At 63.8% G+C, this 25,637-nt stretch overlaps 1 protein-coding gene across 4 annotated transcripts in view; it reads left to right on the forward strand.

Annotated features, from left to right (window-relative positions):
• Window positions 1–2,627: 2,627 nt before the first annotated feature.
• The window catches only part of SRC (SRC proto-oncogene, non-receptor tyrosine kinase), a 30,978-nt gene continuing 7,968 nt past the window's right edge, over window positions 2,628–25,637 (forward strand). Inside the window, exons 1-5 of one of the 4 annotated variants that reach the window (XM_083801538.1) lie at window positions 7,531–7,732; window positions 18,075–18,279; window positions 20,214–20,279; window positions 22,650–22,899; window positions 23,124–23,223. In XM_083801538.1, the coding sequence (XP_083657664.1) occupies window positions 22,659–22,899; window positions 23,124–23,223 (341 nt within the window). In that variant the 5' untranslated portion in view covers window positions 7,531–7,732; window positions 18,075–18,279; window positions 20,214–20,279; window positions 22,650–22,658. Of the gene's footprint in view, window positions 2,651–7,530; window positions 7,733–8,007; window positions 12,831–18,074; window positions 18,280–20,213; window positions 20,280–22,649; window positions 22,900–23,123; window positions 23,224–25,637 lie in introns of those variants that run through there. The other 3 variants (XM_083801540.1, XM_083801537.1, XM_083801539.1) reach the window with 3 other exon arrangements.

A 25,637-nucleotide genomic window follows, 5' to 3' on the forward strand; every position in this document is an offset into this window, starting at 1 on the left:
TACTTTCAGGCATGCGTGTATTTGTGTTTGACTTGGAGGTAGCAAGCTATCTCCCAGAACACCTTCACCTTCCTGGCAGGAGGAAATGGTGCAATGGCTAAATTAATTTGCCTCTCATGAGAGAGTTTGGCTCCAGGAGCCCACCTGAAGGTTCCAAACTGAAGGCAGCATTTGTTAGTAATACGAGCAGGGGATTAGATGTGGATTCAGTAGGTTGATAATAGGGATTTTCACAAGCTCCTTGGTGTGTGAGTGTAGCTCAGGTTTCCGTGGCTGGAGCAAGGAGCTGCCTGGTGGCCGCTCTTGGGCTGTGGGAAGAGCAGGCGAGCTCTGGCAAGTGCCGCTGTTGGTTCCCTCACCAGGAAAGGACTAGTGTGGTAAGTCCTTTAATTCCCAAGCGCTTTTCTCCAGGCTGTTTTGTAATTAACATCCCAAAGGGAGCTGAAGACTTCATTAAGTCCCTTTTATTGAAGGGGAGGCTTTCAGATGTCTGCCTCCAGATACCAGGCAGCCAGCAGCACCTCTGTGAACTGCGCCTTGTGCTCCTGGCCAGAGCCCGGGAGCTGGGCTGGGAGCTGGGCTTCCTCTGCTGATGGGCAGTACCAAGTTCCTTTCCCTCAGCAGGCCAAGAAGAAGAAACATGGCTGGGATTTGAGACATCTTTTTGCTTCGTTTTCGGTTGCGTTCAGGCAGGTCTCCTTTTCTGGCCACCCATCTTGAGAGCCGTGGCCGTCGCTGTCCCCGTGAGCTGTCTCATTCACAATGCATCCTTGTGCTCCTCCGGTGCAAGCAGCACAATCCCCTGAGACAGCCTAATAAGTAGCTCGTGACTGGAGTTCCAGTTCACATAGTTCAATTAAATCCCTGTTAATCTTGTTCAGACCTAATTTACTTTCCTTCTCATACACATGTTTCTCTCTGCTTCAGAGGTACTCCGGTGAGGTTCCCTGCTGACAGGAGCCGAAGAGCCCGAGGCCGTCTTTGAAGAGGACTGATGTTTGCCGGTCGGCCCCTTGAAGAGGCTATCAGCTAAGATGATTTCCCTGTCATCAAGAATGCAAAAACATCCCTCCAGTGCCTGGATTTCAGGGGGCATCGAGGCTGTATGTGATACTTGAGGAGAAAACGAGGCTGTAGGAGGGGAGGAGCTGGTCAGTACCTCTGTTTCCCAGGGCAGTGCTGAACATGCACGTGTTAATTTTTGGCCAGCCTAGGCGGAGGTGTCCGAAGAGCTGGGGTGCTGGCCTTCCCTCTCGGGAGCCCCTCTAACAGGCAGACACTTTTTCCAGGCAGACATTCTGTTGTTCACAGCCTGCGGCCTGTGGGGATCAAGATGGCTGTATTGATTTAGTTCGTTTGCTCATTAAACTCATGAGGCATCAGGGACTGACTACAGCAAGAAAATGGGATGATGAAGGGAGAGTGATGGCATAGGGAGCACGCGTGCTTGTTTGATGATTAGGTTGACTGCCAGATTTGGCAGTTTGGAGGGATCTGACCGTCCTCATCCTCCCCAGACCAGAAGGGATGATTTGGCTGGGGTTGTCTTGCAAGAGACACCGGTGCTAGCCAGTGTTTGCTTGGGCATTTCTTCTGAAATTGCCAGTTATTGCAGGTGAAAGCTCCTGCTCTTCTCTGGTACCTGGTAGTTTGTGTCTGTTTTGGGGGCTGTTCTGTGGCGTTTGCTATATGGACTAGTGCAGTAGCTGGTCTGTCTAAAATGGCTCTTGCTTGGGCTGGCAATTGCAGGGCGATGAGCTCGGCTTCCCATCTCTCCCTCGAAATTCAGCTCACTTTCCCATGTTTCAAGTTGTTCTCCCCAATCTGTGGCCTTTCCGTCACTTCAGTTCACCCCCAAGCACCCCCTTGGTGTTTCCACCCTGTAGGTTGATGTCCACTGCAGTTCTTCAGTCCTTGCAGCCGAATTTTAACTGCCAGTGACAGGCTGCGAGTATCGCCTCGCTTTGCAAGGACTGATAGAAAGAAAGAACGTGGAAAGAAAGCAGCCCAGGAGGAAGAAGGGTGTCACCTGTGTTCAGCCCCTTGAGCTTGTTCCCCTTCCCTGACTATTTTTTCAGCATAACTGGGGAAAAGGCAGCTCTCTGCCCTGGGAAGCCCAGGTGCACCCAGGCAGCCGTGCCACGCACCTCAGCCTACCCTTGAGCTACGAGGAGTTAAAGCAATTAAATGTTACACTCCCAAGCTCTTGCGCTACACCAGCGCGATGCTGCTGCGCCGCTTCGCGCCGCCTGTTCAGATCCGTTCCTCGCCAGCACGCACGCATCGCTGTTGTGCAACCCCAAACCTCTCGCAGTGGTTGCTTCCCTCCTCTGAGCTTGCCCGGTTCCATCGGGCGCCCGAAGGCCCCTGTGTGGCTTTGATGCTCTTTGCACCCTGCGCGCCGGAGGCGTGAGCAGCCACGCAGCAGACGCCCGCAGTCCCTCGGCGCACCGCAGCGGGTGGTTGGAGCGGAGGCTGACAGGTTCCTCCGTGGCTCGGGGCCAGCCTTCCTCCCACCCACGTAACCACGCTGCTGTCTGCGGCGCGATCAGCCAGCCCGGAGAGAAGGAGCCTGTTTTTAATTCTAGTTTCTCTGCTTCGCAGCCCATGGTAGCTTGTGCCCCGTGCGCTCTGGCGTCCTTTTTGGCAGGTAGGTACAAGGCAAGCCCACTTTGGACCACATCTGGTTTGCTTCCTTTGTAAAAACATCTCCTGCCTGGCTGACGTCTCTGTAGCACCTGAAGAGCTCAGCTCCCAGGTGGGGGATGCTGCGGGTGGAGGGGGTGAGGGTCTCTCCGTTCCTCACGCCTTTTCAAGCCGAGGGGCTGTCATCCCCAGTGCTAGGCTTTACTGATGTCCTATTTCCATGCTAAATGCAGCATTCCTTATTTGCGGAACCTGACCCTGGACTGTCGTCCCCTCCTTCCTAACCAAAAGGTCCCGGGGGTCTCCGTGTGCCAGCTCTGGTTCCACGCTGGCAGCGACACTGGCCTGGCATCGCGCATCTTGTCCGAGCTGAGGCTACCGCCCAGGTGTCCTTGGCTCCAAAGCCAGTTCCTACCGCCTTCCCTCTGGCCACTGCTTCTGCGAAAGCCACCCTGAGCCTGTAAATCCCTCTCACGCAAAGCCAAAGTCCGGAGTACGACAGGCGGCACGGGACGGGCAAGCTGCTGCAGGGTGGAGCCGCTCCCCTCGCTCGGGGACCCGGCGGCTGTGTCAGTGCAAGGCTCAGGCCGCTTCCCGGAGGTGGCTGCGCCCTGCTCGGGCCAGGAGCTGGCCTGGTCGTCTCCCCCAGCTTTGAGTGTCCCTGGGTGCCAGGGTGCCCCGGGCTGTGGGCTCCACAGATAGGTGCTCCTGGCACTGCAGCTGCTCCTTTGGGTGGCTGGGGCAGACGTCCGAGCATCCCCGGGTGTCTGGGCTCCGAGGTGACGAGAACTGCAGGGGAACAGGTTTTGAGAGACGCGGGGAAGCTGCCAACTGTTCCCCTGCCTCCCCCCTTGTTTAGTTCACCATAAACCGAGTGCGGATCCGAACGTCATGTGGTTTAAATTTGTCAGACTCAGACTTTGGCCTCCTCGGCCCGTCCCTCGCTCAAAGGACCGGCGTTGGGCGATTCGGGGGAAACACCCTCGTGTCTGCGCCAGCTCCGCTTAACGCAGGTCGCAGCCGCCTGCCGGACCTCGAGCAGCCCAGACGGGTGCCCCGGGGGCTCCTCTGCCCCCCAGGGGTGTCCCAGCACCACGTCCCCGCACACGCCCTCGGCTCCGGGGATTGTTGCGCAGGGGTGGCCGTAAGAGCTTTGAACCGCCCGGCGGCTGGGAGCGTTCCCCAGCTGCCCCGCTCACAAGGCGGCTGGAAAGAGGGCCATAAATCTCATCTGGACGCTTCTCCCTGGGCTCCTCTGAACCGCTCTCTGCTGCTGATGCCGAGGCTGGCCAAAAAGCAGAATTTCCACCGCTGGGAAATGCTAACGTTTCGTGGGCTGCTTTTCTCCTGGACTGAGGCGAGAAGTGGAAAGTGTCGGATTTTTGCCTGAGTGAGGTGTTCCAAGATGCTTAGTTCAGACCTTAGCGAAACGTCGTGCTTTATCAGTCCGAAGCCCGACAGGGAATGTTGTGGCTGCCCTGAGCACGCGGAGCTGCTGAACTCGGTGCCTTCTTATCAGAAGGGGACAAGTCCGTGGCTTCCAGCGGTCCTGGTCCCCGGGGCACTTTGCAGTGAGTTTTCCTGGCTTGTGCAGTTCGGTGCCGGGGTTGAGGGTCCCCAGCGCAGCAGATTGTCACCGTGCCAAGGGACAGGATGGGTCCTGAGCCCTCCTGGTGACTTCTCCTCCGCTGCCCCCTTCATCACGCAGCCTGCCAGACACCGGCTCTTGCTGCGCTGCTCTTGCTGCCCCAGTGCTCGGTGCAGGGCAGAATGGCCAGAATTAGTATTTCTGCCATGAAATATTGCCAAATAGCTCGTGCCTTGACGGTCCTTCTGGTCAACCCCCCTCGGTACGCCTAAGTCAGCCCCTGAGCTCGTCACTGCAGCTCTCCTGATGCTGACCGGCTGCTGCCGCGCACACTCACTCTTTGCAAGATAGTAAAGCTCGGGGACACAGCCGTGGCTGCTTCTGCGCCTGTCCAGCATCTCGAACACAGCCATTGTATTATTAATAGTAATAATTCATGCAAATATATTAGGGATTTGCAGCGTGCAAAATGCAGCTAGCCTCAGGAACGGAATCCATGAAACAAAACTTATTCGTGCTTGGCAAAGGGATGCTTAAAAATAAACCTGGCTGGAGATGAATGGCTGTTTTGTTGTAAATCCCCGGCTACGCTGGGGAGGGCAGGACTCAGATCAATTATGGGACCCCAGCGGCACCCTTTCGCTTTGCAGGAAGATTTTAGGAGCCCCGTGGAGGGTTTGGACGGGGCTCAGGTCGTTCTGGGAGCTCGGCGGCTTCTGCAGCCCCGGGCAGCGTGCGTGTCCCCAGCGGCGGGGCCGAGCCTCGGAGCTCGCTGGGGAGGAACGCCGCGGCACCGGGTGCTGCAACGCGCCCTCCGTGCACAGCACGCCTGAAGGGGGAAAAACCACGTGCAGTTATTTTTCCTGCTGAAACTTGCTTAAAGGTCAGGAAAAAAAAAGCACAAGCATACCTGTGCTTGTCTCAAGGTGGTATTCTAACAGGAAACCAAGATGTGCAGCGAAGTGAGCCACCAGAAATACTCGGTGATATATATACCTATTGTTTTAATTTGAAAGAACCTGCTTTTCTCTTAGTTTCAGTCCCTGTAACCTTCCTCCCCTCCCCCCTGTGTTATTTTCTGGTGGTGTTTAAAGGTGAAGAGAAGGAAGAGTTTTAGGAAAGAGACTGGAGTCCCTAGCTGGGTGAAAAACCAACCAGTCGTGGCTCGGGCTGTTTGAAGACAAACGCTTGGAGTGCGGCAGAAGGAGCAGGAGGGCAGCGGGGCTGCAGGTGAGCGGCCTTCAGGCTCAGGGCTTCAGCTGGGAGCCAGGACGGCACCGGGGCGTGCTGAGTTGCTTAAACCCAAATGGTTTAAATCGCGTTATCGCCAGTGCTGCATGTTTAATGTCAGAGTCCTGCGAGGGCACATTCCTGACTCGGAGCCCAAAAGATAAGAGGCTGGTTTTAAAGAGTGTCTGTTTGCCATGTTAAATTTGCACGTTGGCATCTTCCTCCAGGAGGCTGCGTCGCAGGCCCGGTGCAGCGCGTCGAAGGCGCGCTGCCTGCCTCTGAGCACAGCCCAGCGCTGCCAGAGATGGAAACACGATTGCGGGGCCGCAGGTAGAAAAGGGGCCGATTGCACAAGAGGAAAACAAAATTCAAATATTTATAAGTCATAATTGCATCTTGGGTTCGGGTCTGAGTCACCCCCAGCAGCTCCCCGGGGCTGGGGCCGAGCTGCCCCCGGGGCGGCTCCTGGGCTTCCCCAGGGGAGGCGGCGCTGGGCGGCTGGCAGGGGTGCGCAGCCCTGTCCCCTTGGGGCAGGGGCGGCGGGGACACGGCCAGGATACATCCCACTGGGAGACAGCACGGGGGACCCCATGGTGTGATTTATGTGCTGACATGCGGCACGAGCAGTGCCCCCTCCGTCAGGTGGAGGAATCCCTCCCTAACACCTCCCTGTGCCTGCCGGGCTGCACAGTGGCACCCCAAAAAGCCTCGGGGGAAACCCAGGCCACATTTCGGGGCTGTCTCAAGGGCTGCTGCCCCAAAACCGGCTGGCATGGGGTGCACTGGCCCTCGCCGGCCTTATCAGCGGCGGCTCCTCCCGGGTAGGGCCCCTCGGCGCTGCGCTGGCCAGCGGTGATGGATCAGTGCGTGCGTGACTCCTCACTCCTGGTGACTCATGGATTCGCTGGCCTTCGGCGGTGTCATGGGAAATATTTTTTTAATAACTCAAACGAACGAGGGGGGAGGACTGGAAACAGAAAGAAAAGCTCCGCCGCATAGTTCCCTGAAACTCGTTAACTTCCCAAATTGCTTCTGAAGTGCCAGGGCTTGCTCAGACGGGGGGGGGACTTTCCAAAATCCCCGCTCAGGTGGCTGCGAGGGTCACTGGGATGGGCAGGGGTGGTGGACGAAGTGTGGATGTGGAAATACGGCCCGCGGATTGCCGCGGCCTCGTAAAACAGGTCAACGGGTACGCGGGGCTTAAGGAGCGGGCTGCTTCACCCCGGAGGTTGGCGGAGCACCCGGCGACGCCGTGGATGGCTGATGGGGGGCGCGGGGGGGCTGCCAGCCGCCCCGCTGGTCGGGCGGCACTGGGGCAGCCATCGGGGTGACGTGGCCGGACCCCTCTCGTGTTTGCCACGGCATGGGACACGGCCCAGCCAGCGCTGCGCCCACAGGGCCTCCGCGCCGCCCGCGGTTCTTCTGTCCCCACGTCCCCCTGCGCTGAGGTTTTGCCTCCTCCTGGAGATCAGGGGCCGGTGGATCGCAGCCCTCCGGGACAGCTGCGGGACGGAGGTGCTCGGTCTCGGTTCCAGGCACAAAATCTGCCACCAAGCAGCCGTTTGCTCCCGGTCAGTACACCAAAACGGACAACGGCCCGGCTCTAACCCCCCCCCCCAGAATCACCGCTCTCTTCTGGTGCCACCTTCGGCTGCCAGGGACGCGCCAGCTCCGCGCTGCGCCCAGCCCGAGACCTCTCGGCCCCGAGAGAGCCCCCCAGGACCCCCCGACCCTGAACCCCCCCCGGCCCCGAGCCCCCCAGCCCCGGGGCCGCGGCTCCCACGCGTGGCCAGGCGGCTCCCACGGCCGCGCCCCTAAAGCCGCAGGCGGGGGCGGCTCCGCGCCCCGCTCCGCACCCCGCGGAGCCCGGCTGCCCGGAGCCTTCTCCCTTTAAAAAAAAAAAAAAATACAGGGGAGGGGCTGCTTTTTTTTTTTTTTCTATAGCCGTTTCCGGTTTGCTGCCATATTCCTATTTTTTTTTTTTTTTTTTCCTCTCCCTGTGGGTTGCCCCCCCCCCAAACACACCCCGGAGAAGGTGGCGGGGAGGGGTGGGGGGGGTGGGGGGGGAAGCGGGGGCGGGAGCGAAGCGGCGGCGCTGGGCGATGCTGCCGGCGGCGCAGCCCTGAGCGCCCGGCCCGGCCCGGCTCGGCTCGGCTCGGGGCTGCGGGGGGGGCACCGGGGCTGCCACGGCTCGGGGGGGGGCGGCGGCCGCGCCCCCGGCACGGAGACAAAGCCGCGATCGAGCCCCGGAGGGCGCGCACGGGGGAGGTGAGCGGGGGGCGGCCGGTTTGGGGAGGGGGGGGGGGTCCCGGGTGGGGGGGTCCCCATGGGGTGCGGGGGGGTTGGAGAGGAGCCCCCCCGCCCCCCCCCCCCCTTGAGCGGCTGGGGGTGTCCCCGGCTCGCGGTGGGCTCGGTCCGGGCGGCGGTGCCCGCGGGCCGGTTGTGGGGTCGGGGGGGGGGTCCAGCGGAGGATGCGCGGGGTTTTTGGGGGGTCGGGGTCTGCCGGGGGATGCTGAGGGTCGGGGTTTGGGGCGGCTCCGAGCCCGGCTGGGGGTGCCGAGGGCGCAGCGGGGTCTGGCGGGGCGGCACCGCCTGCCTGCGCTCCCCTTTGTTGTGCTCGGGGGCTGCGGGGGACCCCCGGGAGCGCAGGGCGGGGAGAGCGGGGCCGAATGTAGGCCAGGGCGTGAAATATTCCTCGCCCCCCCGCTCCTTGCTTTCATGTCTCCCGATCCCTTTCCCTCCTAGGGTTCGCTCGCCGGTGATTTCAGGGGGCTCGTGTCCAGCCCCCGGGGGGGGAGCCGTGTCCGGCCGGGGCGATGCTGCGCCCATCGCCGGGGCTGGGGGCCAGCAGCAGCCCGGGGGGAGGCTGCGGCGCCCCGGGTCGCCCCTCCAAGGGCTTTATCCAGCCGCCGAGTTGCCCCACGGCCACCCAAGGCGACGCGGTCGCCACGCGTGGCTGCGAGCCGTTGCGCTGGCGCGTCCCCCCCCGTCCCCATCGCAGCCCCGGGGAAGCAGCGCGGGGTTCGGCGGAGCCAGAGCGGGGCCGGGCTGGGCTCCCCTCGCCGTGGCGGCGTATCGGGGTGCCGACCCCGTCCGGTGTGGAGCGTCGCCTCGGAGAGCTGCGAAACCCAACCGGGGGAATCCGCAGCACCCAACGTGCTCCGTCCCCCTCTGGAGCCGGGCGGTGACCTCGGTCCCCATTCGGGTCCCCTCCCTGGGGCTCTCCTAGGGGCTCGGGGTGCCGTTCCCACAGGGTGTTGGTACGTTGCTGTGGCCACCCCAGAGGACGTAGGGCCACGGGGCTGTCGCGGGTTGTTCCGGACACGACGCGAGGGAAGGGGACGTGGTGCGGCCGCTCGGTGCAGGGGGGTCCCCAGGACAGGTCCCAGCGCCCGGTGGCCCTCGGGGCCGGGGTACGGCGCTCGCATCCCGGGGACGGGACAGCGCGCCTCCAGCAGTGCCGTACGCCAGCCGAGCTGCACGAGGGTGGCAACAAAAGGCTTGGTTTATTTATTTTTTTTTCCCTCCTCCCAGGCTGGTGCTCCCCCCAGGAGGAGGAGGTGTGCGGCAGGCAGGAAGCTGGAGGGTTTTGTCCCTCCTCTCCCATCCGATGAGGCGCCCACCGCCAGCGGTGACTAGTGCGCGGGCGTGGGACCGAGCCACGGCCACCTCCCCCGAGGCCCGGCCTTTGGGGCCGGAGGCTGTTTGTCCCGGGGAACCCCATCAGCACCTCAACGCGTGCCTGGGCTCCCGTGCGGCACCAAAATGTCACCACCAGTCCCTGGGGAGGTGCGATGGGGACGCGCGGGGGGACGTCGCCGACGTTGCACTTGAGAGCGGCGTCCTCTCTGATGTTGTGATATTTCTGACGTTCCCGCTGCGGGGCTGCTCCCAGCACTTCTGCAGGTGGGGAGACCGATCCCGCGCTGCTCCCTGTGCTGTCACCAGGTGTTCTGTGCCACCCCGGGCCAGCTCAGGATCTGGCCCCCGGACAGACCTCGGCTATTCGGTGCCTCCAAGATGAGGCTGCCCGCTCGCTCCCCGGGGGGCCGCGTCTCTAATCATTAGCCAGTCGGTGCTGGCTTTTCACAGAAGGGCACCTCTGCTTGGAAGCTCGCGGGCTGGCTCCCAGGGCCAGGCTTTGACCCGGGAGCAGCAGGGCAGGGGCTCGTCCAGGCGCCTCGCGCTCGGGAGCTTCGCCAAAACCCAGCCCGAGGATTTTGGGGACAGGGTTATTTATGGGGACGGGGTTATTTATAGGGACAGGGTTATTTATGGGGACGGGGTTATTCTTGGGCTGACACGGCAGTGAAGGGAAGTCCGCTGTTCTCTGTCTGGGTCTTTAGTGGCCTCGTAGTGTGATGGAGATGCCCTAACGATATCTCTGCCCTTTAATGACTTTGTCCCACGTGAAGGCAGATCACCTCGGTGCGGCGGGGAGGCAGCGAGGGCTGGGAAGAGGAAGGAGCTGCGGCTTGCGGTGGCCGAGAGGCGCAGAGGCTTTGCTGTGGGGACAGGAAGCTCCGTGGTGGCACGGAGGGGACATTGGTGCTCCCGAGGGCGGGCTGCCCCGGGGCGAGCAGCACCATTTCTCTGGGCTCATGGAGACAAGGAGGGAGCAGAGGGGGGATGGAGCTGGTGGCTCCTGTGCCCCCCGGGACCCCTGCCTCTCCTGCACGCCCCAAGCCAGGGCAGTGCCTGGCTCGTGAAGCCGCTCACACAGACGAAATTGGTATGTGGTGGGGCAGGGAGGACTTGGCCACTCCTTATAGCGACCAGCGAGTGCGTGTAACGCCTTGACAGGGGAACAGCTGGGGCAAGCCCAGCTGAAGCAACAGCCCCCGCTTCCTCCCGGCGTGTTCAGGGGGGAAGAGCACGAGAGCATCGCTTCCACAAAGCGCTGCCCGCTCGGCCTCGCGGGGGTAAGCGCGCCGGGCTATCTGAAGCACTATTGTTTCCTGCGCTGTCTATTCTGCTGCTCGGCTTCTAACTCGTTCCTTTATCTCCTGGAACAATTTCCCGTCTGACCTCACTTCCTCAGCACTTCGCCTCTCAGCCCCGAGCCCTCGAAGCCCCGCCGGAGCAGCGCGTGTGTGCCCGGCACGGGCAGGCTCCCCGCGGCGTGGTGCTCACCAACCAGCTCCAACCTCTTCACGCGGAAATTGCCCTCCTGGCCGTGCCCTCTGTGTGACTGGAGCGTGGGTTGTCACCGTTTCCATTCCGACATCCTTCTGCTTTCAGCCTCCTCTGACTTAGGGGCACTCGGAGCTGTTCCCCCCGGGGCTCGCGTTGTGCCGGAACCTCCGTCCGGGAGCAGAAACGTGTGTGCCTCGGAGGGGGGGTGGGGAAAGTGATGATTTTGGTCCTTGATGTTTTAAACTGGCAGTGAGCCATGAGATTGTCCACCCTGTGGTCCAGTCGGGAGGGAGGAAAACACGGGGGGAAGTGTTTGGCTGAGCACAGCTGGACCCGTGTGGGCTGCGTCGCAGCTCAGGTGCGCCCGGGTCCTGTTTTGGCACCGACGGCCTTGGTGCGAGGCCCTCGGCGGCGCTGGGCGCGAGGGAAGTGGCGCCGCTTTGCACATGCCTCTGCCGTGCACGGCTTGGAAAAGAAAGCGCCGAAACAGATTTTGGGAACGAATGTGGTTTGAACGTGGGCCAGGAACCAGGACCTGTAAATCTGCGTCTCGCGCCGACTTACCTCGAGGCTACGTATCTCCTCGCTGCCCTCCGCCTCCCCGGGCGCCGAGCTGGGGAGCGCTTGGGACGCACTGGGGGCTGCTGGGGCTGCTGCAGGGCACGGGGGGCCCCTGTGGAGGCAGCGCCCGAAAACCAGCAAAGGGACCCGTGGGTCACGGAGGGGACGAGAGCGGTGCGCGGAGCAAGGAGGAGAAACCCTGGGGAAGGGGGATCCGGGTGGAGGTTTTGCTTCAGACCCTAGAGAAGCCTGCCCCAGCCCCGCAGCTCCAGGCTATCTTGGTGTTGCGTGGAGATGCGGTGAAGCAGCCGAAATATCCGTAGTGAAACCCGAAGGTCAGCAGGCTTGCCTCGGTGCTCGGCTGCGTGGGGGAGAGGGCTTCGAGAGAGGAAAATGAGGAAGCGCAGCTCTCAGCAGCAGTGCGGTCTCGTGAGCCTGTGCTCTGCGCCCATCCCCTGCCTCTCCCCGTCACCAAACCCCTGCTGTCACCCTGGTGCCATCGCCGGCTTGGTGACAGCCGTCCTGCCATGCCTGTCCCCGGGCTGGGGCACAGCAGGGCTGCCCGAGGTGGCGGCACGGGCGCACTGAGGGCTCTGCAGGGACGAGCGGCGAGCCGGTCCTGCTGGGTCAGCGCCTCCCCCTGCGTGTGACTTGGGGACACTTGCGTCACTTGCCCTCGGTGCTGCCACAAGGCACCGAAACGCCCGTGTGAAGCCCTGGGAAAGGGAGGAGAAATCTCACCTTTGCCTCGCCGCCACGGGGCAGCCGGGCTCAGCTCAGCCTCGTGCCCTCCTCCCACGGGGGGTCCCCATGGACACGGGTGCCCCGGCTCGGGGGCAGGGAGCTTTTGGGAAGGGCAGGGTTTGGGGTCCTGAGGCGGGAGGGGACGGCAGGGCAGCCTTGGGTGGGCTGAGCTGGGCGGTCTCCGCTCAGCCGGAGCTAAGCCATGCCGGGGGGATGCCAGCGGGGTTGGTGCCGCGTAGCCCCGGGCGCAGCGACCTCGCCCGGCCCCGGCAGCTCCCCGTGCCTGCGGGCTGCTGTGTGTCTGAGCAGCCACATCCTAAAAGTTTCCCCCCTCGCAGCCTGCTCAGCAGAAGCTGGGGGCTGCAGCGCTGCCCGAGTTTCACTGCTCCACCTTGCTTCCCCACCCGCGTGCCTCAGTTTCCCCATCCAGACCCAGCTGCGCTCAGCCAGGGCAAATGCGACCTCATGCACGTGGAGTGCTGCTGCTTCCCCGCCAGCAGCCTCCCGGGTGGGACTTTCAAGGGCTTTCCTCCCCAGCTCAGCTGGTTTTGTGCTCAGCTTCTCCCTCCCCAGCTCTGTGTCCCCGCGGCCGCAGGCTCGGGCTGCGCCTTCTGGGGTCTGGATGCTCCTGGGGCGGAGCCGTGCGGTGGGGAACTTCCCCAAAATGAAACAAAACATGGAAAAAAAAAGCAAACAACAGCTTTCGGAGTCACTCCCTGCTCTGCCGTGCCCTTTCCTTTCCCCGGCTGCCTCCAGCATGAGATAAGGGGAGCCCCAGCGGCCCAGGGAGGCTCGGGAAGCTCAGCGTGGGGCTGAGCCCTGCCACCACGGCGGGACGAGAGGCCAGGGGACGGGAGGCCAGGGGACGAGAGGCCACGTCCTCGCAAGTCGGGGACGCTGAGCGGCGGCTGGGCTGCTGCCTGGGGTGAGTGCCTGCTGTGCCGAGGGGGGGCCAGATCGGACGGGAAAACCCAAATCCCACCAGCGCTGGTGGCGGTCGGGGTGCGGGGTGGGGAGGACACGTGTGGGGCCCCAAAAGGCCCTGCGGTGAGGGTCGGTGTCGTGCTCCCAGATCACTGCTGGGTTTGAAAGCCCGCGGGGAAGACGGGCTCAGGGCGCCGGGAGCAGCGCAGGCACCGCCGAGACCTGCCCCGTGTGCGCACACGTCCGTGCGTGCTGCAGCTGCTGTGAGCCCTTCTCGCCCTGTTGGCGGTGGTGACGGCCGCAGGGCTCGGGGGGTTCTCGTGCTGTGCTCTGGCCGTGCTGTGTCCAAGCTGCCGGAGACCGGAGGTGATGGAAAGCAGGAGGTGCCGCTCAGCCCTGCCCCGCGGGCTCTGCCCCCGGGAGGAGAGGGGCGCTCGGCAGCCCTGGGTGGGATGAGCGACACGAGCACGGGTGGGAGACGTGCCACGGGAGGGCAGAAGGTGCCCGTGTGCCCACAGCTCGTCCCGTGCCAGCAGCTCCAGGCTGGGCCCTGCCACTCGCCCACCACCCAGCCGAGCTCCGGGCACCCAAGTGAGCGATGCAGGGCTGGGACGTGCACGGAGCCTGGCTCTCCCCTCCCGGAGCGGCAGGATGAAAGACACCAGCTCAGCGTTTTCCTTTGTTTTGCGTCTGCTGGGGCTGTTTGCGGCGAGCACTGGCTGGGCTGCACCTCGCGGCTGGCTCCGAGCATCCCGCTCACCCCGGGAGCGGCTGGGGCACACCTGGGGAACCCAGCACGGGGTTTTTAGGCACGGAAACACCGTGTGGGTCCGGCCGATCTCAGCTCACCCCCTGAGACCCCTCCGGTAGCTGTGCTGAGCTTCCTCTGGTGCCCCCGAAGGTGGTCACTTCGTCTTGGTGACAAACGGTGCCAGAGATCGGAGTGGCCGTGGGGACTGCTGTCCCCACCAGAGAGGTCCAGGCTCCCCGGGCACATCTCGGGGCAGAGCGCGGTGGTGCTGAGAGCAGAGCTGTGCTCCCAGGCTGTGCCCGCTGCCACGGCAGCTGCTCCCAGCCCCATGCGCACAGGTCGAGGCGAAGGCAGGGGTAACGCGAGCATCCCGGGGGGCTGACCCTGCCTTGGCAGCTGCATCGCCCAGCCCTCACCCACAGCCCCCTGTGCATGCCTGCATCGGGGCTGGTGGCCCCGAGGTTCCCTGGAGCACGCAGCCTGTGCTCAGCAGCTGCCCCAGGATCCCCAGGTAGCCTGGAAAACAAGCCCACGATCAGCATAAATTTGCCGTGCGGGCTCCGCGGTGCTCGGGTGAAAACATTCAGGGTTGTGCCAAGCGCAGACTGCTGCAAAGCGGGGTTGGAAGACCCTCGGCCCTTCTCCTTCCCTTTGCGGCGCCGGCCGCGTCCTGCCGCATCCCCGGGGGCAGCTCCATCCCCATCCAGGAGCGGGGCAGCGGCGAGAAGAGGCGATGTCCTCCCCGCCCCACGGGACCGCTGGGGACCCTGCGGACACCTCCCAGCCCTTCTCCTGTTTTAGCAGCCGCCGTTTCGCTTCTTGGTCCGCCTCGGAGCGTTTTGTGCCGCCGGGGTCTCGCAGGGGCTGCGTGGGGCAGGGGGCTGTGCACCCCGCGCTGCGGCCCCCAGGGCCCGGGGGGGGCCCAGGGAGCTCCGCTGCCGGCCGGACTGGCCAGGCTGGTTCTGCTCAGCGGGGAAATGTTTTGGCGGTGACGCCAGCGTGGCCGGGGTGGTTGCAACTTGCTCGGATCCGGAGCTTTTCCGTCTCCCACGTGCTCCGTGCCCCTTCCTCCTCCCCCAGCCCGGAGGATTCACCGCCCGGCCCAGCTGCCATCCTCAGCCTGGGGCGCCCGGCTCCGCCGGCCACGCAATGGCAGCGGTGCTGCCCGGTGCGACACCCCCTGAGCCACGGCACCCGCGGGGAGGCAGCGCCCTTTGGGCCCGATCCGTGCCGTTCGCTGCCAGCCTGCCCCTTCCCCAGCAGCCGGGCTGGGCGCTGGGTGTCCCCGGGGAGCCCCAGGCTCTCTCCTGGCAGAAAGCAGAAGCGAGCTCCGTTTTCTGCAGCCGTCCTGGAGCCGGCAGCTGGGAGGCAGGAATGGGGAACTGAGCTCCCTGGCCTTGCGCTCCTCCTCCAGAGGCCAGCCCGGGTCACCCCGCTGCCGCCCGGCCCCTCTTCCACGGGGGGGCTCGGGGGGAGGATGGGAACGACGTGCATTTGGGGGGGCTGCAGGAAATGGCAGCTGGTGGGGAGCCCCGGGGGCTGGGGGCATGCCCTGGGGCTGGTACTGACAAGGTGCGTACTGGGGGTCTCTTTGGAGGGTGGTTTTGGGAAGATTTGCCCCGTGGCTCCGTCAGTCCTGGTGCTGGTCCAGGCTCCCTGTCAATGCTGCCCGGCCCCGCAGGCGTTCGGTGCACTTGGGAGCATTCCCTCCGCTTCTCCCGGCCTTGGCAGGAGGAGAAGGGTGCCCTCATCACCTGCCTGGGAGAAGCACGCTTCAGTTGAACGCTCGCCAAGGGATTTGGAAAGCATTTCTTGGAGCTGGTTTGGCAATCGCTGCTTCTGGCTCGTGCCCCGACGGGGATCCTGGAGGTGCAGGGTGAGTTGGGCTGGGAGGCACCGGGAGGCGACCCGGGGCCATGCCCAGCTTGGAGCATCTCCCCAGGGACATCCCACCGCCTCGCTGGGACCCGTCCCTGTGCCGGGCTGGTCTTGGGGTGAAAAATTTCTTGTCTTTGATTGCCAGGGCGCCCTTGCACGGCAGAGGGGGCGGAGGACGCGTCTGTTGGCTGGGGGCGAGGTGCTCCCGTCCAAGTGTCCAAATGCTCTCCAGAAGCACTCATGCGGGGGCTCCAGGAGCCTCCGGCTCACTTTTGCTTCTTCCCTGACCCCAAACACTTCCTAACAGTGCCCTGAACCCTGGGACCTCCTCTGGGACACGGGCACGGGGCTGGTGGAGCTGCGGAAGCCCTGGAACGCGGGCTGGCACCTTCCTGGCTCCGGGTCAGTGGTGGCCTCAGCTCTTAGCCCCGGGGCCGGACTTGTTGCCTGGTTTGAAGCTTTGGAGACGTGGCTCTGTCATGCCCGGGTCTGCTGCAGGTGGTGCCCATATCTCTCCCATCACAGAAATCCCCTGCGTGCCTCCTAACCCCGCCCGAGGCGCTGCCGCGCTGGGGTTATGCCCAGATCCCGCTTTTCTTTACGGAAAGCCGCTTTTCTGCCCTTGCTGGGGAGGAGCCCTTGGGGCAGCAAAAGGCTTAAAACACCAGAAAGCACGAGGTGCTGGCACGCTGCTCGCCCCGGGGAGCTGGCAGTGAGTTTGGGAGCTCAGGTCAGCTTTGTGATTTTTTTCTTGCCCGCCTTAAGCAAGATCGAGCTTGCAGGGCGCCTGCTGTCAGGGTTTCCCTGCCCTCGCCTGGCTTTGGGGTGCTCCGGGGGACACTGGGGGCACTGGGGTGTGTGTGGAGCCATCCTGTGAAACCCTGCCTGCCTGGGTAACTTGCTTCCCAAGGCCTCAACAACAAAACAAAACAACAACAACAAAATGACTGTCGAGGCCTGGCCTCGCCGCTGCGCCGGGCAGCGTGTGGCCCCGCGATGGTGGGGGGCGGCGCGGTCTGTCCCTGCCTCCCTGCACGCCTCTCTCTGTGGTTTTTTTTTTTTATGTTTCTGAGTTTCTTGGCTAGATAAACATCCAGCACCTGCTTTGTGCCTCTCGGGGCTTTGGTCTGGTCTCTAACTCGTGTTTTGACACGTTCCCAAATTGCTCCCGAACGTGACTCTCCCCCGTGCGTGGAGGGGGGGGTGAATTTGTATGGCTGATTTAATTATCCTTCGCCCTGTCACGACCCGCTGGCCCCTGCTAGGTTGGGCTGTGCAGCTTTAATTAAGATAGCTCTAAATTTAACGGGAGCTGACAGGGTGGTAAGGGAGGGGCCGCTCCTCGCATCGGGCGGCAGCGGCACCGAGGCCGCTTTGCGGGCTGGGGGAGCAGGCCCCCTTTTTTCATCAGCACGTGGGGCTCGTCGGAGACGTGCTGCTGTGCCGGGGCCTCGAGCTCCGGGCAGGGCAGCGAGGCGTTCCCGGGTGCACCAGGGGCTGCGCTGCCGTTTGCTGGCCCCCAGCCGCGTGCCTTGCTGCCATCGTGGTGCCCTACAAGGTGTCCGTGTCCCAGGATTCGTCCCCAGCCCCTCCGTCCCGCTGCCACCGCTCACGGCCGGGCTGGCGAGGCTCTGGCGCCGCCTCTGCCGCGGGTGGAAGCAAAACTTCGGGGGCATCCCTGGCACCGAGTCCCCCATCTGGGGGCAGCAGCTGCGTGTGCGTGTCTGGGGCTGCATCTCCTGCCAACATCAGGGAGGGGGCTGCTGGAGGACGGGCACGGGGCCGCGCACCGCTGGGGCTGCCCGGGTGCCCCCTGGCCGTGCTCGTGGCAGCTCGTCGGCCGCCTCCAGCCGCGGGTCCCGCTGCCCTGTGGCACACCCAGCAGGGTTTTTTTTGTGTGCCATGCGTGAACCCGTCCCTGCTCCCGGCGTGGGCACGGGGCGTGGGGTGGGCTTGGGGCCGTGTCCCTGGCTTTTCGCTCCTTCCCTCTGGTTCTGCTCGCCCCCGGTGGGCTCGGCGCTGCACCACGAGGCGGCTTTGTCTCGCGCGGCGTCCCCGCCGTCCTGCACGCTTCATTTTTCAGTCTGGCAGCAGACAGGTGCAGTTATTCATCTCGTGGGGGCTCTGCGAGGCGCTGAAGCGGGCGGGCGCGAGGGGAAACCTGCCTGGGGCTGCTGGTGGCCCCCTGCCCGCTGCCCCCCAGCTGTACCTGCGGTGGTTGCTCTGATTTTGTGTGTGCGAGCCGGGATTCAGGTCGTGCTTAATGCGAAGCTCCCGCAGGCAGGGCTGGCAGAGGTCTGCCTGCAACCACGCTGCAGGGAAGGAAAGCAACACCTATTTACGGGGGTATTACAGCCTGGGGGGGTCACTGTGCAGATGTCCCTGCCTGGCGTGGTGTCCCCGTGCTTGGAGCACCGTGTCCTGGTCTGCTCGGCACCCACCCGGCTCTTCAGCAGCCCCAAGGACAGAGCCTGTTTTGCCAGAGATTTCTCCCTCCCCAAGGCTCCCTGTCTGGCTCGGGGCCCCAGCGTGTCGCAGAATTTCCCAAGGTTTCTGCTCCTGCTACACAGAAGCCAGCAAACGTGGTATTTCTGTGTTTTGTCTGCTCCCAATCAGTGTCTTTTGTTAGTGTCTTCGGAAAAAAAAAATAAGATCGCTTCCCCCTGCGTCGCCAAGCCTGCTATCAGCGTGGCTTTTACAACTTCCATTGTATCCTTGAGCCATCGGGGTGCAGCAGCAAGCAGCCTGGCTGGAGGAGACGCGTCGGCCCCCGAGCAGCCGCTTCCCCCCGGTGCTGCTTCTCCAAGAGCATCCCTGCGAGGTAGGGCGGAGGAGCCAGCCCTTTCTCGCGTCCCACCTTGCCGTTTAATTTTTTTTTTTTGGGGGGGGGGAGCAAAACCCTGGGGATGTCGGTGTCAGAGGGCTGGGGGTGTCGGGCAGGTCAGGCGGTGTTCCCAGCCCTGGCTGCGCTGCGCGGGGGCTCTGCTGCCCCCGGCACGAGAGGACGGGGAAGCCGCTGCCGCGTGCCGCGATGGGATCGGAGCTGAGCGGTGCAGCTCAGCACGCTTCGTTTAATTGCTTCTGGAGTGGGGAGCGCGGCGGTGCCCTCCTGCTAGGGCTCTCTTGGGCAGGGATGCACGGCTCAGCCAAGCCCTGCTGCTGCTTGCGGGGAGGGGGAACGGGGGGCCGGGAAGACCCCGTGTGCAGAACTCGGTGCTGAGCGTCCCTTTGGGGATCCGGGAGGGGTGCCGTGCCTGCTGCGGGGCAGAGCGCCTCGCCGCCCGAGGGGTGCTCCCACGGGGCCACCGGGGGAACGTGGCTGTGCTTGGGGACACACGGCGGGGCGGTGGGGACACGGCGCGGGGCGGTGGGGACGCCACGTGCGTGCGCGTCGCAGCCTTATTTGTATGTGCTGCAGCCTGGAGTTGAGACTGCAGCTTCCCCCACCTCCCATCCCGCTGTGCAATTATTGGCGGCGAATATTAGTCAAGCACAAATTACAAACCATTCAAGTCGTAAAGGGCTGTCAATCAGCTGCTGCTCGTTACCCTCATCAAATGCACTAAAAATAGCCACAAAACTTACTGGCGGGGGCGGGGGGGAAGGGAAGGGGAGCAAAATAAACCCGCAGCGTGGCACATCCTCGGCACGGTGCCCGGCCGGTGGGGGGGGACACGGGGGGCTGCAGCTCCTGCACGGGTTTGTGCCTCACGCTGCAAATTTGGAGCATAAGGAGCCCGGAGCAGCTGCCGTGGAGCTGCGTGCTGCGACGCTGCTGACACCCGGGGCTCCTGCATGAAGGCGGGAGGCCGCGGCTGGGCGGTGCGCAGCAGGGTTAGCTGGTGGCATGGGGGAAAGCTTGGTGCCCGCTCCGTCGGCACCCGTCTGCGGTGTGCAGTGTCCCTGGAGGCGAAGGGAAGCCTGGGCTCTGGCTTTTTGGCACGGCAGCATCCCTCTGCTGGGGGCCGTGGCCCACCTGGGGGTGCCGCAGGGGCTGCCTTGCAGCAGACCCCTGCGTGTTTTGCATGTGGGGAGGGCGTCCGAGAGCCGCCGGCTGCGTGGAGCCCTTCCTTGCTCTGGTTCTGACCCAAAGCTCTGCCCTGGGCTGCTGCTGCCAGAAAATAGCATGTTTTGCACGTCCCCTCGGCACCCACACTTGTAATAAGAATCTGTGCCTTTCGAAAATTTTGGTTAAAACACGCTTTTCTTGCTGAGTCAGGGCTTGAGCAGCGTGAGGTGCTCCGAGACTTTGTGCGCGCTTCACGCCGTGGTTTGGCTGTGCTGTTGGGGGCGGGGAGGGCCGCTCATGGCCCCGGGGACAAGGTCCCTGTTTGGTGGCCCAGTGCCCCTGCGGCCGGTCCCAGCCATCCGAGACGGAGCAATGGGTCTGGGAGCGCCCCGTGGTGCTGACTTTGCTTCTCCTCCTTTGGGGAACAACCAAAAAACCCCGCAGCGGGTTGGGGCGCCCTGGGAGCAGCGCGTCCCTGCTGCCCTCTCGCCGCCGTGCATCGCCCGGGGCTGCCCCCGCCGCCTCCTCGCCCTCCGCCGGGTGGGTGCGATGAAGTGGAGCAGAGAATCGTCCCCTCTTCACACATGAGAGAGCAGAGCGGGCGGGTGCGAGCTGGCTGCCCCGCGCTGGGGGACCCACCGAGGTGGGCGGGTGGCAAGGAGGAGGAGGAGGGTGGGCGCAGCAGCCCGCGGTGCTGGCGCGAGGCGGCAGGGACAGGGCCGCTAACATCCCTCTGTCTGCTGCAGGAGCTGAGCTGAGTCTGCTGGCAGCCCCCCACAACCCCACGGCCAGGCTGTAGCTGGAAAACGCAGGTAAGGAATCGCCACGGGGAGGGTCTCCCCATCTCCTGGTGCCCCCAGGAGCCGGTCCTGCAGGGAGCAGAGCTGAAACCTCACGGCTCAGCACCGCAGTGGTTCGCAATTTGTCAGCGGCGCCGAGCCCCCGGAGAGAGGAAAGGAGAGGAGTCCCTGCAGGCTGCGACGTGCCTGGGGTGCTAATGCTGCCCGCAGGAGAGCTGCCGCCTCCAATCCGTCGGAGGCGAGCGCGAGGAACGCTGGCTGCGCTCCAGCCCGCCGCCTGCACCTTGTGGGGAAGCCCTGCCCAAATCCTGCCCGGCTGAGGACAGGAGCGGTGCTGAGCCCCCCGCACGGCACCGTCACCTTGGGGGCGAGGAGGGTGTGAAAAAGGAGGGAGCGGGCAAGCACCAAGCACCGGCCGTGCCGTGCGGGACCGACCGGCTGGGTGCTGGGGCGTGCGGCTGCGAGCACGCCCGTGGCGCTGCGCACACCAGTACCGGGCACGGTACCCGCAGGTGGGGAATGGCTGCGGGCGGTGGGCAGCTTTTTGCAACCCGATTGCTTCACCCTGCTGCCCGGCAGTGCTGCTGGAGCGTGCTGGGGGCCAGGAGCACCCCCCCCGTCCCCACAGCCACCCCCATGGGTGCGTTCGGGGGCCGCGGCTCCGTCCGCTGCCCGTCCCGGCCGTGTCCCAGTTGTGTCCCTGCTGTGTCCCTGCTGGGGGAAGTGCCATGGCCAGGGGAAGCTGTGAGCAGCGGCACGCCTTGCTCAGAGGCGCGTGGGCTGTCACGAGCCCCGTGGTCACAGCCCTGCCGTCCCCGGGCAGCCCACGGGGCCCCGGGAGTGCCAGCGGGTGCCCGAGCCCCGCACGGAGGTGAGCGGAGGGAGGAGAGCACGGGGGGGTTGGCTCTTGGTACGGGAGGGGGCTTTGCTTCTTTTTTTCTAAAGACCCGCTTTCCCCTGCAACTCTGCTCAAGCATCTTCTGATTTAAGCAGCACGTTTATTTATGGGGCAGCCTCTCTCCTCTTCTCCACCGCCAGTCTGCCAGCGGTGACGATTTGCAAGCACGGGGTTTGTATCTGACCTTCCCGTCCCGCTCTGCTCCCAAATCCCCTAAGCGTGGGCCGAGGCCCTGCTTGAAGCCAGGTCTCTGGGAAAACGAGCCCTGACGGTCAAACCAAGCCCTGACCATGGGGAGGGAGCTGGAGGAGGGAGCAGCCCCAGCTCTGGCTTGGAAAATCCTCTGTGGGGCAAAGCCTGGCAGGCAGCTGCAGCCCGCTCGCCCTCTGCTCCGTGCCCTGCAGGCACCGGCTGCCTCCTCTGCTCCTCACCTGCTTGGTTTTTCCTTGTAGAGAGGTTTCTCCGCCTCCCTTTTCCATCCTGCCTGCGTGCTCTAGCCTAAATATTTCCTTCCATAGCTGCAGGACACTGCTGTGTATCCTGCCATCTTGGGAGACTGCGAATAATTCCCTTCCTTCATTTATATCATTACCTTGGAGGTATTTATAGAGCAGGATCTTAAGTGGAAGGGAAGGCAGGACTATATATAAAGCAGAGATCCCTTGGTCCTTAGCCGCTGACTGCCTTACACCGCTCCCGACCCAAACTTCTGCTCCTTGTTTCCGAGGGCTCGGTTTGCTGCAGGCTTTGGGCTGCACAGGACCGTCCTCAGCACCCAAATCCCCTTCCTGAGGAAGGAGAGCGGTGCAGCTGCGGATCCTCCGAGTTTCTCTGTTGGAGGAATCCCGTCCTGTGAACGTTTGTCTGGGTCCTGCTTTCTCCCATCCATGCCCTGGTAGAAACCCCTTGTGCGTGAGGAAGCACGGCCCTATAGAGTGCCCCGCTGTGCAGGAGGGGCTTTGGGGCACCAGGAGGTTTGGCAAGCTTTTTTTTTTTTTTGATGAGCTTTTGACGAGCGGTGACCACACGTTGCGGTGGCTCTGCCACCCAGCTGTCCCCTCTGTTTCTGTGTGGTGTGGGGCTGCACCCGGAGGCACCGAGCAGAGACGTGGCCCCGCAGCATCCCCGATGTGTCGGCAGCGTGCGGGTGGCCCTGGGGCTCGTGCTGCTGCTCGCCCCGGTGTCCAGGAGCCTTTTCCTTCGAGGAGGGCTGGCCCTGGCGTTCCTCGGTGGGGTTGGTGGCCGTGCTGTTATCCCATCTCCCCACCCGCCTCGTCTGGGGGCAGCGTGGGTGTAAGGGGGCAGCGATGCCGTCCCGGGGCGGGGGCAGGAGGGCCGGGCTTCCCGGCAGCTGGTGCTTGAAAAGCCTCTGGGGGTTTTGTTTCATTTCCTAGAGGGCAGGCATCTTGCAAAACCCCTGGGAAGCAGCTTCATGATGACGTTGATAATAAATAAAAGTCCTCTGCGTGTTTTGCCTCCTCCAGCCCGGGACCATGGGGAGCAGCAAGAGCAAGCCCAAAGACCCCAGCCAGCGCCGGCGCAGCCTGGAGCCGGCCGACAGCGCCCACCACGGGGGCTACCCGGCCTCGCAGACACCCAGCAAGACGGCTGCCCCCGACGCCCATCGCACCCCCAGCCGCTCCTTCGGGACCATGGCTGCCGAATCCAAGCTCTTCGGAGGCTTCAACACCTCCGACACCGTCACGTCGCCGCAGCGCTCCGGGGCGCTGGCCGGTCAGTGTGGCCCCGGGTCCCTCGGGTGCTGGCGGTTGGGTCTCGCTGGGTTTGGTTCCAGCTCCTCCTGGTGGTGGTGGGGTCCTCTCCTCTGGAAGGAGTTTTTTTTTGGGCTAGGTTGGCAGAGGTGTTTTGCCTGGTGGTGGGAGGATGGTGGGACAGGAGGGTCCCCCGGTGCCGTGCCGCGGGGTGGCGGCGCTCATCCTGAGCGGTCCCTGTCGCAGGTGGAGTCACCACCTTCGTGGCCCTCTATGACTACGAGTCCCGGACCGAAACGGACCTGTCCTTCAAGAAAGGAGAACGCCTCCAAATTGTCAACAACACGTGAGTGTCCCTGTGCCCCTGTGGCCAAGCCCCCCAAGAGCTTCACCCCCTCGAGAGGGCTCCAGAGGGGTCACCGAGCCCAGCGTCAGGCAGGCCAGCTATCCCTGGGGACACTCCAAGGGGCATTTCAGAGCCGTGTGTGGAAGCAGTGACGTGTCCGAGGACGCTGGCATTAGAGGCCATCGCTTGGGTGATGCTCGATGCTCCCCCATCCTCCTGGCCCCGCTGCTGGGCACCGCTGCCTTGCAGCCCTGCCACCAAGCCACCTCCTCGTCCCATAGCCAGTCCCCAGCTCGGGGTCATGTCCCCGCCTGCCCCCTGTCCCCGTCAGCGCTCGGCTGCCTCTCGTCTGCCTGGACTCATCCCCTCCCACTCCCCAGATGCTTTTCTCGTGCTTACGCGGTGCCTGCGATCTCAGCTTCCCTCTTGACTGTTTTTCTTCTCTCCTGCCCGCCACGCTTTCGTTAGGAGGAAAGTGGACGTCAGGTGTGTATCGCGGGTTGGTGCTGCTGCCGCTGCTGCCGACCTGCCCTGGTGAAAGGCTGCCCGCGGCGGGTGGGAGCAGGAGGGAGCAGAGGCTGCCGGGGGGGGCCGTGCCCGGCCACGTTTGTCCTCCCTGGGCGAGCGGGACAGCGCGCGGAGCCCCCTCCGTGCCGGCGGCTCTGCACCAGGGAGGTCTGAGCTGGGCCTGCACCCCTTGTCTGCGTCTGGCACCCCTCATCAGTCCTGTTTCGTTTGGGTTTCTGCTCCTTCCTGGTCTTTTTTTTTTTTTTTTCTTTTGCGTTTATTTTTGCATTTTTTAATTTATTTTTTTATTTTCTGTGGGTCGCTCCGGGGACTGGCACACCTCCTAAAGTTGCTGCGTGCTCGGTCCTGATGCGCAGCGCGCTCAGCTCGCTGTGCCCGCTGCTGCCGCCTTGAAACCTGGGGACCAAAGCCAGCCCCGCAAAGGGAGAAGGATGAGGGGCTGTCCCGCAGGCAGCGCCCCTGTCCCGCAGGGATCCAGCAGTGCCACGCAGATAGGTTTTCAGTTCAGTCCTTGGTCTCCTCCTTCCCACACTCATCGTTTATTAATGGGGATTCGTTCAGTCCGTGAAGCCTGGGATGTGCTGCATCAAGGGCTTCAGTGGTGCACGAAAAGCCCCAGTTTGGGGTGTTTGGTGCTTCTCCGCTTCCCAGCCCCAGCAGGGAGCTAGCCTCGGGCTCCTGCTCTGCTTCGTGCTGTGACGAAGCCAGCTCTGCCCCTCACGGGGTCTGGGTCAGCCCACATACACGGGGTTTTTCTTTATGCATTAAATCACCTAGCAGGGGTCCGTAGCTTTTTTCCCCCCTATTCTGCTGCTGTCGGTCAAAGGCTTGGTCAGAGGGAAGGGTCCACGTGCCATATGCTCGGTGCCATCCCAGGGGGCGCGAGGGCTGTGCTGGCGATGCAGACCATCAGGACTCGAGGGTGCAGCACCCAGCCCCTGACCCCAGCGGTGTCTGCTGTGGCTGAGACCTCAGAAAGGAGCCAAGTGCTGGAGAAATCCGCCCCGGGCAGCACCACGCTGCTCGGCATGGCTGTGAGAGGGTGGTTTTGCTGCCTGGTGGCTGCTGGACTGGGGCTGGGTTTGCAGCCCATCGCTCCCCTCCCTGCTCCTGCGTCCTGCAAAGCCCCAGCAGTGACCCTCGGCCTCCCTGAGGGCCAAATCCGCTCGCCCCATCACCGAAAGAAGGCCCCCTCCCAGCCAGCTGGCAGACAGCGGGGGTGTAACGGGGTATTTTGGGTAAAACTGTTCAGGGAATTGTTGAAATGCTTTGTTTTGATGATGGCGATTGTTATTTTTTTTTCCCTTCCGCTGAGACATTTTTGGAATAGTTTGCTTTTGCCGAATTCCCAGATTGCAGCCTTTCAGCCCGAGCTGGAATAAAGCCCCGAGCCGAAATCTGGGCGCTTCTCAGGCAGATGTTTGCTCCGGCCCCGTGGGAAAGGAGCTGAAGCAGCCCCCGACCCCGTCCCGGCCTCCCTGGGGAAGGTGGGGGGCAGCAGCTCCGTGCCCCCTGCCACGAGGAGCGAGGGGACAGCGCGCCCCGTGCCGTGGGCACGCAGGGCTGGGGCGAGGTGGAGGTGTGCGGGGGTCGGGGCGGGGGGGCTGAGCTCCCCGGGGTCAGGATCAGAGGGTTCAGGCTCGCAGGGTCCGTGCCTGCAGCAGCTGAGGTTCTCGGTGTATTTTTGGGGAGCAGTGCGGAGGATGCCCTGCGCCCTGCAGCCACCCGGCCCGTCCTCGCCGGGCTGCTCGCGCGGATCCGCCGTTTTCCCCTAGCCCTGCCTCGTGGGCGGTCGGGGTAAATGAGGTGCCTGTCTGTGACGGATGAGAGCGTGGATGTCCTGTGAGGAACCCCCTGCTGTCTGCCTGGAAGGGGAAGCTGCCTCG

This window comes from Anser anser (genome assembly GCF_964211835.1).
Source record: "Anser anser genome assembly, chromosome: 16".
Classification (NCBI taxonomy): domain Eukaryota; kingdom Metazoa; phylum Chordata; class Aves; order Anseriformes; family Anatidae; genus Anser; species Anser anser.